Source organism: Pristis pectinata, chromosome 7, assembly GCF_009764475.1.
Source record: "Pristis pectinata isolate sPriPec2 chromosome 7, sPriPec2.1.pri, whole genome shotgun sequence".
NCBI classification, from domain to species: Eukaryota; Metazoa; Chordata; class Chondrichthyes; order Rhinopristiformes; family Pristidae; genus Pristis; species Pristis pectinata.
Window position 1 is genome coordinate 84,486,719 of NC_067411.1, and position 18,179 is coordinate 84,504,897.

The 18,179-nt window shown below is 39.6% G+C and overlaps 1 protein-coding gene across 1 annotated transcript in view; it reads right to left on the bottom strand.

The window, feature by feature from the left end:
- LOC127572791 (dmX-like protein 1) overlaps positions 1 to 18,179 on the bottom strand; it is a 158,647-nt gene that overhangs the window by 53,095 nt on the left and 87,373 nt on the right. The window contains 7 exon segments of the mRNA XM_052020417.1: positions 194 to 270; positions 3,873 to 4,064; positions 5,460 to 6,532; positions 8,505 to 8,778; positions 13,932 to 14,097; positions 14,532 to 14,629; positions 16,618 to 16,787. Coding sequence (XP_051876377.1) covers positions 194 to 270; positions 3,873 to 4,064; positions 5,460 to 6,532; positions 8,505 to 8,778; positions 13,932 to 14,097; positions 14,532 to 14,629; positions 16,618 to 16,787 — 2,050 coding nt within the window.

An 18,179-nucleotide genomic window follows, 5' to 3' on the forward strand; every position in this document is an offset into this window, starting at 1 on the left:
TAAGGACAATTTTGGGCTCCAGTCTAATACAACCTCAAAGTCAGATATAGTCTTTCAATGCCTAGGTTTATGAATACAAAATAGCACCTGATGTTACCAATGAAACTACAATTCCTATTAATATTTCCATAAAGAATAGAAATTCAATGACAAAATATGAAGCTTGAATTCAATACACTGCATTTACATTTACCTATTACTGTGGCCATCACAAAGACACTGGTAGAGGCATGCCGACAACGAAGCAGCAATAGTGTGCAATATGTGGATCTGAAAGTTTAAAAAAGTTTAGTATCCACTTGAGGCAACAGTAATGCATGAGCTATTACTACTCAATATTATAAGACGAAATACAAATGCACTATTTTAGACAGAGGTATACACAGGGTTTCTCAGGAGATGCAGTTACTTTAACAGTTTCTAATAATGTAATTAAGAACATAAAATACACTTCATTCACATTTCGAACACATTCGAGTACACCAACCCATGTATGAAAGCCACGAGAGTAAAAAACCTTAAACTAAGTTCTCCAGTATAAACACTCAAAAGCATATACTAACGTTACATTCTGCAACAGCCCAAAGCTTAAAAGATGCATGTGCCTGCCCTGGAACAACAGCAGTTTCTCTATTGAATCAGACCAGAAAGACTGGGTCTATTTAAAAGGTAAATGAAGAATGAAAACCTTTGTACAGAAGGTCTACATATTTGTTTTGTATAATATTGAAATTAAACAGCGTTATGTTCAGAAGGAAGATGGTGCTTAAAGATAAACTACTTATACATCCAGATAATATTTTACTCAATGAATCATTAGTCCATTAGTAGAAGAACAGCGTTATAAAACACTCTTTAATTAAGACCAAGAATGCTGGAAATACACAGGTCAGGAAGCATCCACGTAAAAGAGAACCAATCAACCTTTAAGTTGAAAACACTTAAATCAGAATGGGAAAAGAAAAAAAAAATCATGTTGCATTTTGAGGGAAGAATGGATAGGATAAGGGGAATATTTCTGAAAGGGTAAGGCCAGGGTTGCTGTGGAGATAGGCTATTGATGAAGCCAACTGTTGATCAGTTAAAGGAGGAAAGTTTAAAAAAAAGAACGGGTAAAAGCTGTAAAATCCAATAAAATGTGGAAAATATCCAGCTGATTAGGCACTTTTGGTGGAGAGAGAAAAGCTGAGTTAATATTACAGACTGATAACCTGCAGAAGAAACGCCATGTTCTGATAGAAACAGAAAAGCAAGCTATCTAAAATCATTATATTTGATAATGAATATAGAAGATTACAATGTGCCAAGGCAGAAAAATGAGGTACCGTTCCTCAAAATTATTTTGGATCTCATTAGAACGATGTAAGAAGCCACAGATAGATAATCAAAGTGGAAGTGGGACGAAGAATTAATGTCGTAGGCAACGGGAAGCTCAGGGTCACCCCTGCAGACTGAATGCAGGCGCTTTGCAAAGTGGCCATCCAATTTGTGTTTTGGTTTCTCCAATGTACAGACCATATTGTGGACACCAAACACAGTACACTAGATTGGAAAGACTGCAAGCAAGGTGCTGTTTCATCTGAAAGGATTGTTTGGATCCCTGGATGGTGGGAAGGGAAGGACAAGTGTTACATTTCCTGCAATTGAATGGGAAGGTGAAGAGAGCAGGAGAGGGGTTGGGAGAAGTGGAGGACCAGAACAGGGAGTCACAAAATAAAGTCTCTTGAAATGGGGAGGGGGGGTAGAATCTCATTGGTAGCAGAAATTGTGAAGGATGATTTATTGAATGTGCAGGCTGGTGGGGAGGAAGGAGGGAAATTCTACCCTTGCTCTGCCTGGGAGGAGAGGGAAATGAGAGCAGATGTGTGGGAAATAGATAATTTGCAGTCAAGGAGTCTGTCAGCTATAGTGAGAGAGGAAACCATGAGAGAGGAACAAGGAAAACATCTCAGAGGCACTGTTGTGGAAGTCTCATCATCAGAGCAGATACAATGGAAATGGAGAAACTGAGAAAATGGAACACAGTCCTTACAGGAAGCGAGATGGGAGAAAATATAATTGAGATAGCTATGGGATTCTATGGGCTTCTTATGATTGTTAATCTCTCCTGAAAAGGAGATGAAGAGAGCTAGAAAGGGAAGAGCCAGATATAGACAATGTGAAGATGAAAGCCGATTGGAAGGAAATTGGCAGCACATTTAATGACACTTGTTCTACAGAGAGTAGTTGGCTTAATAACCATTGATACTAACAGTGGCTAAACTTTCGATACTATGAAACTAAAGATACTTGCTGAACTGGACAAAAAAATGCCAGTAACAAGAAAAATTGAGCAAATGTACATTTAGAAGAGAATGTCAGAAAATAGTATAAAATATTACTTCAATATTACCTCTTGCTTTTAAGGTTAATAATGTACAATAAACTCAAATTGCCTTGTGTGCCATGAAACAAGACTGATTTTATTAATAACTTAATGCATTGAAAATAGATTTTTGCAGCAAAGTGAAAAGTTAAAGATTGTCAACAACTGCCATCTGCTGGATTTTAAAATGCAATACAAGAGAATTAAAAATAAATTGGTCATTGTTTGAAAAAACTTCACTTTCAGGATTTCACCAAGGACGTTTGTTTTCAAATGGTCCCTTTTGATGTGTGCAGTCTGCAATTAATCTACAAAGAAATGCATTAGCTAATTTGTACACAGCAAATGAGATGACTGAGCAAAGTAACCTATTTTTTAGAGACAATGGAGGGATTAATATTCATCAGGTACATAAAGAACCCTTTTCTCTTTTCAAATTGAAATATGGGATATTTTTCAGTCTTCCCAATTCATCAGTACTGACAGAGTTTAGCCTAATATCTCATCTAATAGTCTCCCTCTCCAACAACACAGCAACTCCAATTACACCACTGTGATGAGAAGATCATGTCCTAGATTATGCACTAATAAATATAGATATAAAGAGTCAAATTGCAAGCACAGATGACTATTGATGACGTCAAGGTTGTTGAGAAGTATCTTTGCCACTGGTAAAAAGAAAAAGTTTTGAAAAATTTGTAGAAGTAAATGGATTCACATATTTGCATGCAAATACCTTAATTCACAGGGTGGTTTCAATTAGGTGAAGTAGCAGGACATTTATCAGAATTCTGTATGGATAGGCTAGGCAGTTTTAGATAGTTGAATTGCAGGGATATATCTGCACACTCTTAATTTTCCAAGATCGAGATATACTTTCAGGTTAATTTGTGACAGGAACCAGAACACACATACTTAAATCAGCAAAACAAAATGAGAGACTTTATGAAGCCAGTTACTGTAATATTTCAAAGTAAACTTGGAAACAAAACAAGTAAACCTATCAAGATATCCCACTTTCAACTTTTCCATCATTCTTTAAAAAATCCAGTCACTAGTTTTTGAACCCTCTTTGTAATCTAGATTGCAAGAACCTAAATGCCTCCAAAAAGGAGTTTAAGATACATCAGCAGTAACAGTCAAAGTCTGCATAATTTCCAACAACTTCTATGAATGGGTAAGTGGCTGGGACCATAATAAGAAGCATCTGACTTAATTTAAAAACAATGTGCATGGTGCCATGTCAAGAAAATACATGAACTATAACCAAATGTGGATTGTCATTAGCTTGTCTCTAGTAATTTTTTAATGTAAAAATCCTTGCTTATTAAGTTTCTGTGGTATACAAATAAATATCCAGAGGCTTCATAATCAATCAATGACGGAACTAGTAGTTTTGGTTTTCAGCTTTGGAGCGCCCAATACATCTTTATAACTACAACATAATTTTGTTACCCAAATGTTATTAACACTTTTCAATTTTTATGAAATGTTAATTAACACTAACCTGGTTATTCCTGATGTCTGGATGTGGAGGTGAATCAAATTCCACAATGGTATGCACTATATCATGAGTAAGGTTGCTCAGATGAAGTCTGGGATTTGCCACTACTATTTTAGCACTTGCAGTGCAGGCAAACAGGAGGGGTATTGATGCAAGTTGTAGCAAAGGACTAGTGGTTTGTTCCAATGAATGCTCCTAAATCCAAAACATTAATATACATGGTCACCATTGATATACCACAAAAATATGTACATTTTTTTAATTGCTGTTCACTCATGAATATGTTATGTGGACTGTTAAGGTGGTAGATCAGCAAAAAAAAACATAACCTTTTCCCAAGTTTGAGAACCCTTCCCACTTTATTCTCAATCCCAACCCTGATCTCCAGCATGTTCTCAAAGAAAATTAGACTGGAAAAAGTATATGCAGTGTACTTTTTATACCAATACTTAATATATTAGATCACCGATACAATGCACGTGTACCTCTGAAACCGATTTTCAGGTGCCAAACGCACTAAGGCTATAAAACTGGCATTTTACTGGGGACCTGCAGTAACACTACAAGAAATACAGTCTTTCACTGTCAGTTAGGCATAGATCAAGAATGGATGCACTGAGAAAATTATCACATGAATACTCCCATTAAGATCAAGGTCATCAAAAATTACTTAGGTCACTTACTAAGGCAGTCTTTGCTGAAAAAAAATATACAAACTCTTCAATAGCTTTAATTATACAGCTGGCATCGTGATAGGCAAATGTCTGGATCTACTACTGGCTTCATAAATTCTACTTTAAAAAGTCCCATGAGTGTCTAAAAAGTGATGCCAATGAACTAACCATGGGATGCCATTATATTCCAATGTACCATTAAAAAGATATTCCCTTGAAGTGGGATCTACCAAGATGAAAATTAACTTAAAAAAAAACATGAACTTAAGTGGAATTTTAGCACAATCGCTCACACATTGTTTTTCACCCTTAAAGCCTAAAATATATTCCTTTTTTCATTGGACATAAAACTAACCAATAATCCTTAACGATAACCTTTGTGTTTTGAATTGAAAGGATACTAAGTTATGTTTTGCATTTCAAGTTAAATGCTCAGAGGGTTTAAGCTCGTGTATGGCTTTATAATTACATAATTCTTGACAAAAACACAACAATCCTTATTACCAAAACTATTTGAATGCAGACTTATGGAAATTGGAGAAATACAGTGATCTAACAAAATTAATGGCATTGCTTATGGCTATAAATATTAACCATATGTGAAAAGTGTTCCATATTTTAAAAACTCTGAATTGACAAGTGGATTCCAATTCATGGCCAGTTTTATATTCTTTCATGTGCTCTTGAAATTTTGACATTATATTGTTATCCAATAACAACTCCTGAAATATATAGTGCAGTAATATCCAATACTGGGAATAAAATAATTGGCAGTTTGAGAAATTTAGTATTTGCTTTGGCTATGCTAACCAAATAAAACATGAGAGGGAGCAACAATTCCATCCTCAATTCAATAAAATGATTACACCAGGGCACAAGAAAGTGTGTGTGCTTAATACAAATATATTAAAAATACCTGCTGAGATTCTTGCAAAAGAAGAATCAACTCCATCCTGACTGATGCCAAACCTCCACCATGTGATCCATGAAGACTACAATAACTGAGAAACATCCTTAGAAGGGGCTGGTTTTGCCGAAGCCACAGCCTCCTTCTCTGCAAATACCCTTGATGGTGCAATGTCTTTTGCTGGTCAATGGCTCCATTTTTTATCTGTTCTCCAATGGGTAATTCATCCCAGACACTTTCAGAACTATCTTTTCTGTCTTCTGCAATAATATTGTAATTGCATGTTTTCTGTAGGGCAATAATTTCTCTCTCGAGCCAATTGTACAACTGGTAGCGGAGTTTTCCGCCATCTACCTCATAACCAGTGGAGAGAGTACGCAGTTCCGATGTGAGTATTTTCAAGCATGCTCCAAATTTTAGCTGTGCTGCTATAACATCTTCTGATGGACTTAAAAATTCATCAGCTGAACTAGAGAAATTTGCACTGCAGGAACTTTTCTCTTTTACCTTCTCAACACCAGGACAAGGTGAATGTATCTCCTTCATTGAAAGACCAATTTCTTCTTGGTCATCCTCCTTATCACTATCCCATTTTAATTCCAATGGTTGATCTTCAATGACTATAGAGGATTGGCTCCAATCAAAACTAACTGATGAACTAGATTGTCCATTTGACAGCCAGTCAGAAGAGGCTTTGGATCCAAAACCATTTACTGTTGGCGAAGAGGAATCCAAATTCAAAAGTGTGCATTTTGTTTCTTCTGATGGGGCAATGGCAGTCAAATAAGAACTTCCCTTATTTTGTGAAATTTTTGACTTCACGTTAACAACTGGCATTTTAGACAAGACTTCAAGAGCTAACATTGGACAACCAGCTTTAAAATGGGCATTTGCAGTTGTAAAGAATAGTCTTCTTTCAGCCAGGCTGATTTTATCTGCCAGGCTGCTTTCCACAGTTAAGCCCATTTGTGATACCATCTTCTCTGAAGAAGCAAAATATCGCCGCAACAATAGAGGGTGGGTTCGCAAATAATTGTAGAAATTAAATACCCCTGGATTACATGAAGCTGATTTGCTGCATTCTAAAGAGAGATTACAAAAGAGATTTTCATTTGTATTTGGCAATGTTCTCAGTTACTAAATTTCATCAGAATTTTACACACAATAAAAAAAAATCAAAATTTTAATTCAGGCCAACATATTCAATACTCATTGACTTGTAAACATAAACAACATTCCAATCATTAAACCTGGTTATTTTATGAAGAACTTCTTGTTCATGATATTTTATTTAAGAATCAGGCACAAATCTTTAACATTATGTTGAGTGCTTTACACCATTACAGTTTCACACAAGTTGTTTGCATTTTTTTTTGCATATATTGAATAGAACTGGTACAGTAAATGGATGCTGCTCAGTCTGGAGAGTAGTAAACCCCTGCGGTCAATGCTACCCACTTTGTTTTCTGTGTATACAAATAATTTGTGCTTGGACACAGCAAACAGGACCTTTAAATGTGCTTGTGAATTGTAGGAACTTTGGCAAATGATGAAGCACTCTACGACTTCAGGAACTGAGTTAGAAATTGGCAATCTGATGCAACTTGGCAGGGATAAGTACAAAATAAGATATCTTTATTAGTCACATGTACATCGAAACACACAGTGAAATACATCTTTTGCGTAGAGTGTTCTGGGGGCAGCCTGCAAGTGTCGCCCCGTTTCTGGCGCCGACATAGCATGCCCACAACTTCCTAAGCCGTACGTCTTTGGAATGTGGGAGGAAACCGGAGCACCCGGAGGAAACTCATGCAGACACGGGGAGAACGTACAAGTTAGTATTGTTTCAGAGAAAATAAAAAAAACAGATTTACAGAGAAGACACCAGAAGACTCAAAAATCACAATTTACCAAGAAAGCAAGTTGTAGAACTTATAAATAGGGACAGAACGCACATGCAATGAAAAATTTAGACAGAATATTGATTATGCCATCATTGGAATATTGTGTAATAAAACCACACAAAGTTACACAAGGGGAAACTGAGTCAACTGAACATGCTTATCATATTGACCTTGTTTTTTTCCCCCAGTTAATGAAGGCCCATTATCGAAAGAACATTAAGGTCAGACTACACAAAGTGACACTAGTGATAGGAAACTGAACTGATAAGAAAAGGTTTGTCATTATTATCATTTCCCATGTACAAGTGAAAGTGACAGAGACGACTTAGTAATTCAAAATTATGAAAGATTTTGATAGAGTAAGGCTCATCTGAAAGCAAATAGAAAGCAAAAATAAACTTCAAGTGCTATAAATTGGAAATAAAAAGTGAAAACACTGGAAAACTCAGCAAGTCAAGCAGCATGTCCCTTTGTGTCATACATTTAAAGATTACTGAAATCAAGCACAACACTTACAGCCAGAGTACAGGCTCCAGCTTGCCAATAAGTTGTCTAACACTGACAGAGATATTTCAGGGCTGGGACCTCCTCGGTGTGTCACCCAAGGCCCCATCTCCATCCAGGTCACAATACAGGACTCCAAGGTGCAGAAGAACAGTGATGAAAGCTCTCTACATCCAGCAGGGTAAGTGCAGGTGTGGGCTGATAATGATTCCAGTGGGGAGACTGGCCCAGAATAATCCAGACCAAAGCATTACTGCTTGCCACAAGTAACATTAGATTTGTGCATAAGTAGCAGTGGGTGTTGTTAACCTACTCACAAATATCCTGCACTTCTCACACTCTCTGGTTTTATCAGTACAAAAATAGTGTCAGAGACACCTTAACAAAGGAATTTTACTATCATTGCAAAATAACATTAAATTTGCAATAACGTATCAGCATTAACAGATTAATCATTCCAGTGCCACTGGCCTAATGGCTTATAATAAACTCCTTGTCCAATCCTGTTCCCAACAAGCTATTTATCTAATACTTTTTGGCGGGAGCTTACTGACACAAACAGTTTTTGTTGATTTTTTTTTTAAACACAAAATTTCACTTCAAAAAAAACAGAAAATGACATAATACATTTCTTCTAAATCGTTACCTGTTGCTCCAGCAGAATCATCATTTTCTCTCGTTCCTTCCTCCAACAGAGTATTCAGAGAGTTTGTGTAATCTTCCAGTATCCAATAAGCCATACTTCTCAATACAGGATCAGAATTTCTAAGAGAAAGGTTAAAATCTTTGCTCTTTCTATCAAAGCCCAAGATCCTTTCTATAAGTATAGACTTGTAAGTGGATGACACTTCAAATTCTGATTCATACAATCGTGCTATTACGAGGGCTAACTGAATGTCGTTAAGTCTTTCAAGACAAACCTTTCAAATAAAACAGAAAAAAGAAACATAATTAATAAGAGTGAGATTTTTTACAATTTAACTTAATACAATTTTATTTGATTATGAGATTTTATGTTTGCATATGGTCATTCAGGGAATCGTTGTTAAGCACATGTGTAATATTTTACAAATAGGGTATAAATTTTAAAATTATGCTTTATACAAATCCTAAGAATTGTATTTTAATTCTTTTGAGAACAAAGGCAGTATTGTACAGTATAAGTTTCCATTATGTTTTTAAAGTGGAGAGATGAACTGTATTGACAGAATTCAATAGGAAACAGTCACTACATGGAGACAAGAAACTGCAGATGCTGGAATCTGGAGCAACAGACGGTCTGCTGGAGGAACTCAGTAGGTTGATCAGAACGTTGCAGGGCAGGCACGGTAGTGTAGCGGTTAGCATAACGCTATTACAGCGCCAGCAACCCGGGTTCAATTCCAGACGCTGTCTGTAACGAGTTTGTATGTTCTCCCCGTGTCTGCGTGGGTTTCCTCTGGGTGCTCCGGTTTCCTCCCACATTCCAAAGGTGTATGGGTTAGGAAGTTGTGGGCATGCTATGTTGGTGCAGGAAGTGTGGCGACACTTGTGGGCTGTCCCCCAGAACACGCTATGCAAAAGATGCATTTCACTGTGTTTCAATGTACATGTGACTAATAAAAATCTTTCATATCTTTTGACGTGAAATATTGATGATTCCTTTTCCTCTCCTACAGATGCCGCTCAATCTGCTGAGTTATTCCAGCAAACCGTTTGTTGGCACAGTCACTAACATATCACATTGAGACTAAAACTTCAAATGTTCAATGTAATCAATTACTGATCAAAATAACCCTGAAGTTATTACAAATAAAAAAATGAAATTCTTAGAGGGCTGATGTTGTGAAATCAGACTTGGGGACTCCTTACATGGGAATGACAGAAAATCTCATACTTGTTACAGAATGAAGTATGGAATGTCAAAAAATAAGAAAATTATTCCCCATTTAACCTAATCAAATGAATGCACACAAACACATCTGGTTAAGCATTTGCTGTAAGCAGCACTTTACTGTGCATAATTGGCTTTGACTGTGGATGAAACAACAAATTCAGTTCAAAAGTAAACAACTGGTTGTATAGTACAGAGAAGGTGGTTCCAGAGAAGGCGAGGAAGGATAGGCAGGCGACAGGGCATAAATGCAATCAATCAGTTAGATCGGTTGAAATGTGTTTACCTTAATGTGAGAAGTGCTAAGAATAAGGATGATAAACTTAGAGCACGGATCAGTACGTGGAATTACAATGCTGTGGCCGTGACAGAGACTTGGCTGTCGCAAGGGCAGGAGTGGCTACTTGAGGTTCCGGGGTTTAGATGTTTCAAAAGGGATAGGGAAGGAGGTGGCATTGCTATTCAGCGATAATATTACAGCTGTAGGAAGGGAGGACATTATAGAAGGGTCGTCTATTGAGTCAGTGTATTGGAAGTCAGAAACAGGAAGGGAGCAATCACTCTATTGGGAGTATCCTATAGGCCCCCAAATAGTCATCGGGACACTGAGGAACAGATAAGTTGGCAGATTTTGGAAAGGTGCAAAAATAACAGGGTTGTTGTCATGGGACACTTCAACTAATATTGATTGGCACCTCCCTAGTGCAAAAGGTTTGGATGAAGCAGAATTTGTTAGGTGTGTACAGGAAGGAGTCCCGACACAGTATGTAGGCAGGCCGACTCGAGAGGCTATGCTGGATCCAGTATTAGGTAATGAACCTGGTCAGGTGAAAGACCTCTTGTTAGGCGAGTATCTCGGGGATAGTGACCACAACTCCCTGACCTTTAGCATAGCCATGGACAAAGAAAAAGAGCAGATATTATGGGACAGTATTTAATTGGGGGAGGGCAAATTACGATGGCAAGAACTTGGGAGTGTAAACTGGGAACAGATGTTCTCTGGTAAATGTACCGCAGAAATGTGGAGGTTGTTTTGGGTCCACCTAGATAAGTTTGTCCCGCTGAGACAAGGAAGGGATAGTAGGGTGAAGGAACCATAGTTAACAAGAGAGGTGGATGGTTTAGTCAAGAGGAAGCATATTTCAGGTTTAGGAAGCAAAAATTAGATAGGGCTCTTGAGAGTTATAAGGTAGCCAGGAAGGAGCTTAAGGGGGGACTTAGGAGAGCTAGAAGGGGACATAAGGCAGCCTTGGCAAGCAGGGTTAAGAAAAATCCTAAGGCATTCTACACATATGTGAGGAACAAGATAGGACCGCTCAGTGATAAGGGGGAAAAAAAATGTGTCTGGAGGTGGAGGTAGGGGAGGTCCTAAATGAATATTTTGCTTCAGTGTTCACCAGGGAGAGGGACTCAGACAAAATGTGAGGTAAGCATAGAACAGGCAAATGTGTTGGAGCATGTTGAGGTTAGAAAAGCAGTGTTGGAGCTACTAAAAAGCATTAGGATAGATAAGTCCCCGGGGATGGACAGGATATACCCCAAGTTACTATGGGAAGTGAGGGAAGAGATTGCTCGAGCATTAACGATGATCTTTGAGTACTCCCTGGCCACAGGAGTGGTACTGGAGGATGGCAAATGTTGTTCCATTGTTCAAGAAAGGTAAAAAGGATAATCCCAGGAATTATAGACCAGTGAGTCTTACATCAATGGTAGGCAAACTATTGGAGAGGATTCTTAGGGACAGGACTTATGAGCATTTGGAGAGGCATTGTCTTATTAGGGATAGTCAACATAGCTTTGTGAAGGGCAGGTCATGCCTCACGAGCGTAATATTTTGAAGAAGTGACAAGACAAATTGATGAAGGTAGTGCGATGGATGTGGTACATATGGATTTTAGCAAGGCGTTTGACAAGGCTCCCCATGGTCGGCTTATTCAGAAGGTCATGAGGTATGGGATCCATGAAGAATTGGCTGTGTGGATTCGAAATTGGTTTGACCACAGATGGCAGAGGGTGGTTGTGGAAGGGGAATATTCGACCTGGAGGTCGGTGACAAGTGGCGCTCTGCAGGGATCTGTTCTGGGACCCCTGCTCTTTGTGATTTTTATAATTGATTTGGATGAGGATGTGGCAGGATGGGCTGGTAAGTTTGCAGATGACACGAAGGTTGGTAGTGTAGTAAGATGGTGAAGAAGGTTGTTGTAGGTTGCAACTGGATTTAGACAGGATGCAGAGCTGGGCGGAGAAGTGGCGGATGGAGTTCAATCCGGAGAAGTGTGAAGTGGTATCCTTTGGAAAAACGATCTTGAAGGTAGAGTACATGTTTAATGGCAGGATTCTTGGCAGTGTGGAGGAAAAGAGAGACCTTGGGGTCCAAGTACATAGATCCCTCAAAGTTGACGCACAAATGGATAGGACTGTTAAGAAGGTGTATGTAAATTTCATTAGCTGAGGGATTGAGTTCAAGAGCTGAGAGGTAATAACTGCAGCTCTATAGGACTCTGGTTAGACCACACTTGGAATATTGTGTTCAGTTCTGGTCACCACATTATTGGAAGGATGTAGACGTTTTGGAGAGGGTGCAGAGGAGATTTATAAGGATACTACCTGGGTTGAAGAGCATGTCTTACGAGGAGAAGTTGAGTGAGATAGGGCTTTTCTCTTTGGACCGATGGAGGATAAGAGGAGACTTGATAGAGGTATACAAGATTATGAGGGGCATTGGCAGAGTGGACAACCAGCATCTTTTCCCCAGGGTGGCAAAGGCCAATACTAGAGGTCGCCTGTTTAAGGTGCATGGAGGAAAGTGCAGGGGAGATGTCAGAAGTTTTGTTTTGTTTACACACAGAGTGGTGGGTGCCTGGAATGCACTGCCGGGGTGGTGGTAGGGACTGATATGATAGGGTCATTTAAGAGACTATTAGATAGGCACATGGACAAAAGAAAAATAGAGGGTTATGGGAGGTGAAGTAGAGAGGGGGATAGACTGAATGGTGATAAGGTGTATATAGGCTGGCACAACATCGAGGGTCAAAGAGCCCATACTGTGCTGTACTGTTCTATGTACTCTGAAATTTCCTAAAGACATGATGGCCAGAATCTTCCACAGAAACACCAGCACTTTCACTCGGCAGATCCACACCCATTTCCCATCTGCTTCTGACGCCAGTAAAGACAGAATGAACATCTGTAGATTTAATAGCATTTAGGGTAGAAAATCTACTCAATGAACATGTTCAGTTGAGGAAGCTCATTCATATAAATGAGACATTTACTTTTCACTTAATTGAGTTAATTAAAAATTTACAAATATAGTTCCATTTATTTTTAATTTTAGATGTTTTCAAATTGTAATAATTTTTGCATGTTTATGAAGGTTGGAGACATTTAGATATTCAATGTCTGAGTTTTGACAGCCAGGAAGTCTGGGGGCATGGCATAATCAGCTGTCAAAACAACTCCGAGGACAGAGTTTGGCTGTTTCACTCTGAAAGGTCATGTGCTGACTGCGTCAAACATTGGCAGAGACAGAAAATGAACCTCTGCAGATTTAACAGCTCTTGAGCTGGAAAATATACCCAATAAACCTGTGTCTCATGAAGCAGGTCTGAGTTGGCCTGAAAGCAGAAATTTGCAGCCCTGGATCCACTCTAGGCAGGAGCAGGTTCAGGAGACAGACAATCAATGAGTATGGTTGGCCTGTTGCAGCAGATCAGTCATTCTAAATGCTAGCCTCCATGTTCTTAAGTACCTACCATTATTTGGAAATCTACTGGCAATACTTTTTAAACTTCTCATGGAAAATTATTTGCACATTATTAAATATGAAAGGTTAACAATAATAATAAATTGAGATTATGACGATCCCAGTTCTAAAGCCTGGCTTTAAATTAACCAAGTTTCTGCTTGTTTGTTACTTATCAGCTCCCAGTGGAAAGTTTGGATACATTTGAGAAATGGGTCAGGTTGGGCTAAAATATCCTCTGTACCCAAGAGGCAAACCAACACTCACCATCTATACTCTTAGAAGTTAAGTAGGCACTTGTGGTACTAGTACCCATGGACTGTACTTCAAAGTTACCAGCTGGGAGTAGAAGGAAAAAAATTGAGCTGAAGGGAAAAATTTGAACTTTTGTTCATCCTAACATCAGCATTTTATTTTTTCTGTGTAACAATTCAAATAACTTACGTTCCTCTTACCTCAATTGCATCCTTAAGGGAACCAGCTAAAAGGAAGAAAGCTGCAGCCTGTTCAAATCGTTGTTTCCCTAGTAATGCAAAGGCATTCTTCAATGCAGCCTTTCTCCACCTATCATCGTTGAAATTTTTCCCAAAAAACTCTGTCATTTTTCTATCTTGAAGGGACCTGCACATTAAAAAAAAGTTATGTCCCTATTCAATGCACTTAAGTGATATTTTTCAGAGGTGTACCAAAGGATCCGTGCCATTGGTAGCAAAAATTAGCTCTTTTCAGACGTCAATGCACTCATTGTACATTTCATGTGGCAAGAGTAAACATTCAGCAGAATGAAACAGCGACATGTTAATAATTTTAAAATTACTCTTAAGGATGGTTTTATCAGCTCCATTTTTAAATAGCTTCCCCAATCCCACCCAATCTGCTTGCAAGAATCTCAAGCACACTAACTTGAGGCAATACAAGATGTGCATCAGAAGAAACTATACGTGGACAAACAATGATTTGTATCTTCTAATAACGTCAAAACTCAAACTAGCATGAGGTTTGACAGGGAAGAGATATAGATGTCATAATGAGCAAAATATTACAGTTTATCATACCTGAATAGACCCCAAAGCACAGCCTTTTTCCTCATTGCAAGATAAAATATTGCGCCATCTAAAGGATCATTATTTCTTTGGAATGCAGCTTTGGCAACCTAGATTTGTTAAAAACAAAACTTTCCCAGTTAATGCATTTAAAAATATGAAAACTCACTCATTTCTTGGAAAACTAATTCAAAGCCTTAGGGACAATCAGATTCATGAATTCTTATCATCATTGCCCAACACAATAAGATTTTTACCATAATTATAAAATTATTTGACATTTTTTATTCCAGACTTTTCAACTCACAATCCTTTTTATCTCAAGTTGTCACCTCTGTGAAAGATCTGCTTTTTATTTCCTAAATAATTGTGCAAAATTTAATTAGATAATTCTGAATCCTCTTTCACAAAGAAGAGGTTGTATGGGCATACTTTACTTAATATGCCCATACAACCTAAATCCTTGTTTGTCACTGACTATTTGGCAAGGCAGGGTATGTAGCACCAAAAAAACATGCCTCTCTCAAAAAAAACAGAATCTGAAGATCTTCCACAGGCTTTCCTTTAAATGTGATTGTAGTATATTTGGCGTAGGTTAGGGAAAGATGACATTTAAAACAGACTCCAAACTTTGAGACCAGCCTTTTGTCTGATAGGAATATTTTTCATCAGATTTAGTTTAAAAATGAAAATACTTGGGAGTACTGGAGATGGAATGATTTCTCAGGTAAGTTTTTTTTTACCTCTACCATTAGAAAGAAAGCTCAGTCAGGAATACAGAGAAAGCATTGATGTCTCATAATTATAAAGTGCATTTGACAGTGAAAACAGGGAATTGTACAAGACAGAATTGTGCAATAAGTAGATGAGACACATCACTCAAGCAGAAGTTCTTAATGGTAATCTGAACATGATCATAAAGAATATGGAACAATTCATGTGTGACCATGAACGATGTCAATTCATTATTGTTAATGTTTTGGAGTGCAGAAAGCATGCAAGAGAGAGCAGAAAGTGAGTGAGGAAACAAAGAGCGAGTGAGGAGTGAGGGGTGAGGGAGCAGTTGTACCAAATGGCTTATGCCCTCTGGTTAGCTTCAGCCAGTGGATTAGGGTAACACTCCCACACAATCACCACAACATTTCCCCACCACTTCCCATTCCAACCACCTGCACCTAGCAGTACTCATCCCGCCCCCATCTCATACTCTCCTTTGGCTCCAACTCCTTCACATCTGTCCATCCTCAACCCACCTCCACATCCCAGCCCACCTCCTCTCCCATGCCTTCCCACCATGTTCACCTCCTCCTCCTCGTCCCAGCTCCTTCCCATCCCTTGTTCCCCATCCCCAACTCTGCCCATCATCCATCCTACTCCCACCTCTCACCCCACCCCCATCCTTCCCTGCCAATCATTCCACCTCCATTTCCACATCCTTACAAACACATCCTCCACTTCAACCCTTGCCCTACACCCACTTCTGCCTTCACCCCTCATCCCGGCTCCACTGCGCACATCCCTCCCCATATACATTTCCACAACTCCCCCCGCCGCCCCCACTAACGTCTGACCCCCCCGCACCAACCTCTCCTTCGCCCCTTTCAAAATCATTTACTCCCTCCTCAATGGACCTCCTCGCTCCCTTCCCTCACTTCCTCTGCTCCCATTCCTTTTTCTCCTGCCGCTTCCTCCTCTTCCACCTTTTTCCTCCACTGCTTCCTCCTGTCCTACCCTTATTCCTCCTGCCACTTTCCCCCCTCCTTTCCTCGTCACTAGTACCACTTGCTCTTCTCCATGCTTCTCCCACCTCGTTTCTTTCCTCCCTGTTTCATACCTCTTAGTTTTTAATGATCCATTGAAAATGATCACCATTATTAAACAATGTGATTTAAATGGCTTGACTGCTCCAAAAGGAACTACTCATAGTTATTTAGTTTTTCTAATTTGAAGCAGCTTACAAGTTTAAAGTGAATGTTGCTGGCCAACATGAAAACTCAGGGTAAGTCAATGTAGAATATTCTAGCTGCAATAAGACAACAAAGGTAATTGCACTCTGTTAATTTTAATAAAAACTCCAAAATAAAACAGTGAGTGTTACCTTCTCTATACACCTGCGTAGAATGACTGTGCTCCGCACCCACCACCCCACTCCCATGGATCTAAGCTCTGACCAGTGGGGATCTCCTCTCTGCATTGCAGGGATCATGTTGAGCAGCTCCTCCTCTGCTTCTGAATGAAAGGCCCAGGCAAAATGACAGGTAGACAAACCTATAATAAACAATTACATATATTTGAACGTGATGTCCTACATTAATTTAACAGGTATGGCAACATGATAATGATATCCTGTGCAAACAACTCTAACTACTGGATTTATATTCCAGCCAAAGAAGTTGAACTATCATGGGAGCTGGTGAATTTTGAAACAAAGCAATTAAATATAACTAGAATAAAACCAAACTCGAGGGAAGGAAATCTTTTATGCTTACTCATTCTTAGCTGCATGAGACTCTGCTCCCAGCCCCACCCCTCCCAGACCGAACAGGGACAGGGTCACCCTTGTCCTCACATTTCATCCTACTAGCCTACGTATCCAAAACATCACTCCCCGCCATCTCCAACGGGACCCCACCATCAAGCATATCTTCCCCTCCCCACCCCTTTCTGCCTTTTGCAGGGACCACTCTCTCCACGACTCTCTAGTTCATTCCTCCCCCCACCCTCCCCCCACTTCTCACTGCCCCCACCTTAGGTGCAATACCTGTCCCTACACCACCTCCATCCAGGGACCCATACAGAGATTTACCTGCACTTCCCTTAATATCATCTACTGCAAGTGTGGCCTCCTCTACATTGGCGAGACCAAACACAGAGTAGGTGACCGCCTCGCAGAACACCTGCGCTCTGTCATTAACCATGATCTGCATCTCCCCATTGCCAGTCACTTCAACCCTCCCTCCCACTCCATCACTGATATGTCAGTCCTTGGACTCCTCCGCTGCCAGGAGAATTCCAAGCACAAACTGGAGGAATAGCACCTCATTTTCCATCTTGGAACCTTGCAGCCTAACGGCATGAATATTGAATTCTCCCACTTTAAATAACCCCCCACCACACCCACCAAGCCTCTTCTTTTCTCTTTCCTTTCTTAGCCTCTTTTGCTCTCCTCTGCACCTGCCTATCGTTGTCTCTTACCTGCATCTACCTATCACCACCTTGTGCCCACCCCTTCCCTTCTTTTGTCCACCTATCACTGCTCTGCTTTTCCCTCCTATATATTGGGCTTCCCCTTTTCCTATCTTCAGCCCTGAAGAAGGGTCCTGACCCAAAACGTTGACCACCTGCTTTTTTCCCCACAGATGCTGCCTGGCTTGCTGAGTTCCTCCAACATCATAGTGTTTTTCCATCCATACCCATATGTTTGTTTCTTAAATGATCTTGGAGGTAACTCTGAGAACACCTCCATTGTTAGTGAAGGTGGAACCAAGCACAAGTACGAAAGGCAAGACTGCAAGGACTGCAGCTGCCTTGTGGCAGAAGTGCCGATTGTTGATCCACCTGCCTTTGTTGAGGTTCCTATCATCACAATTTCCTGCCTTGGAAATATTTCACACTTCCTTCTTTGCTTTTGGATCTGTATCTTGGAACTCCTTGCACAAA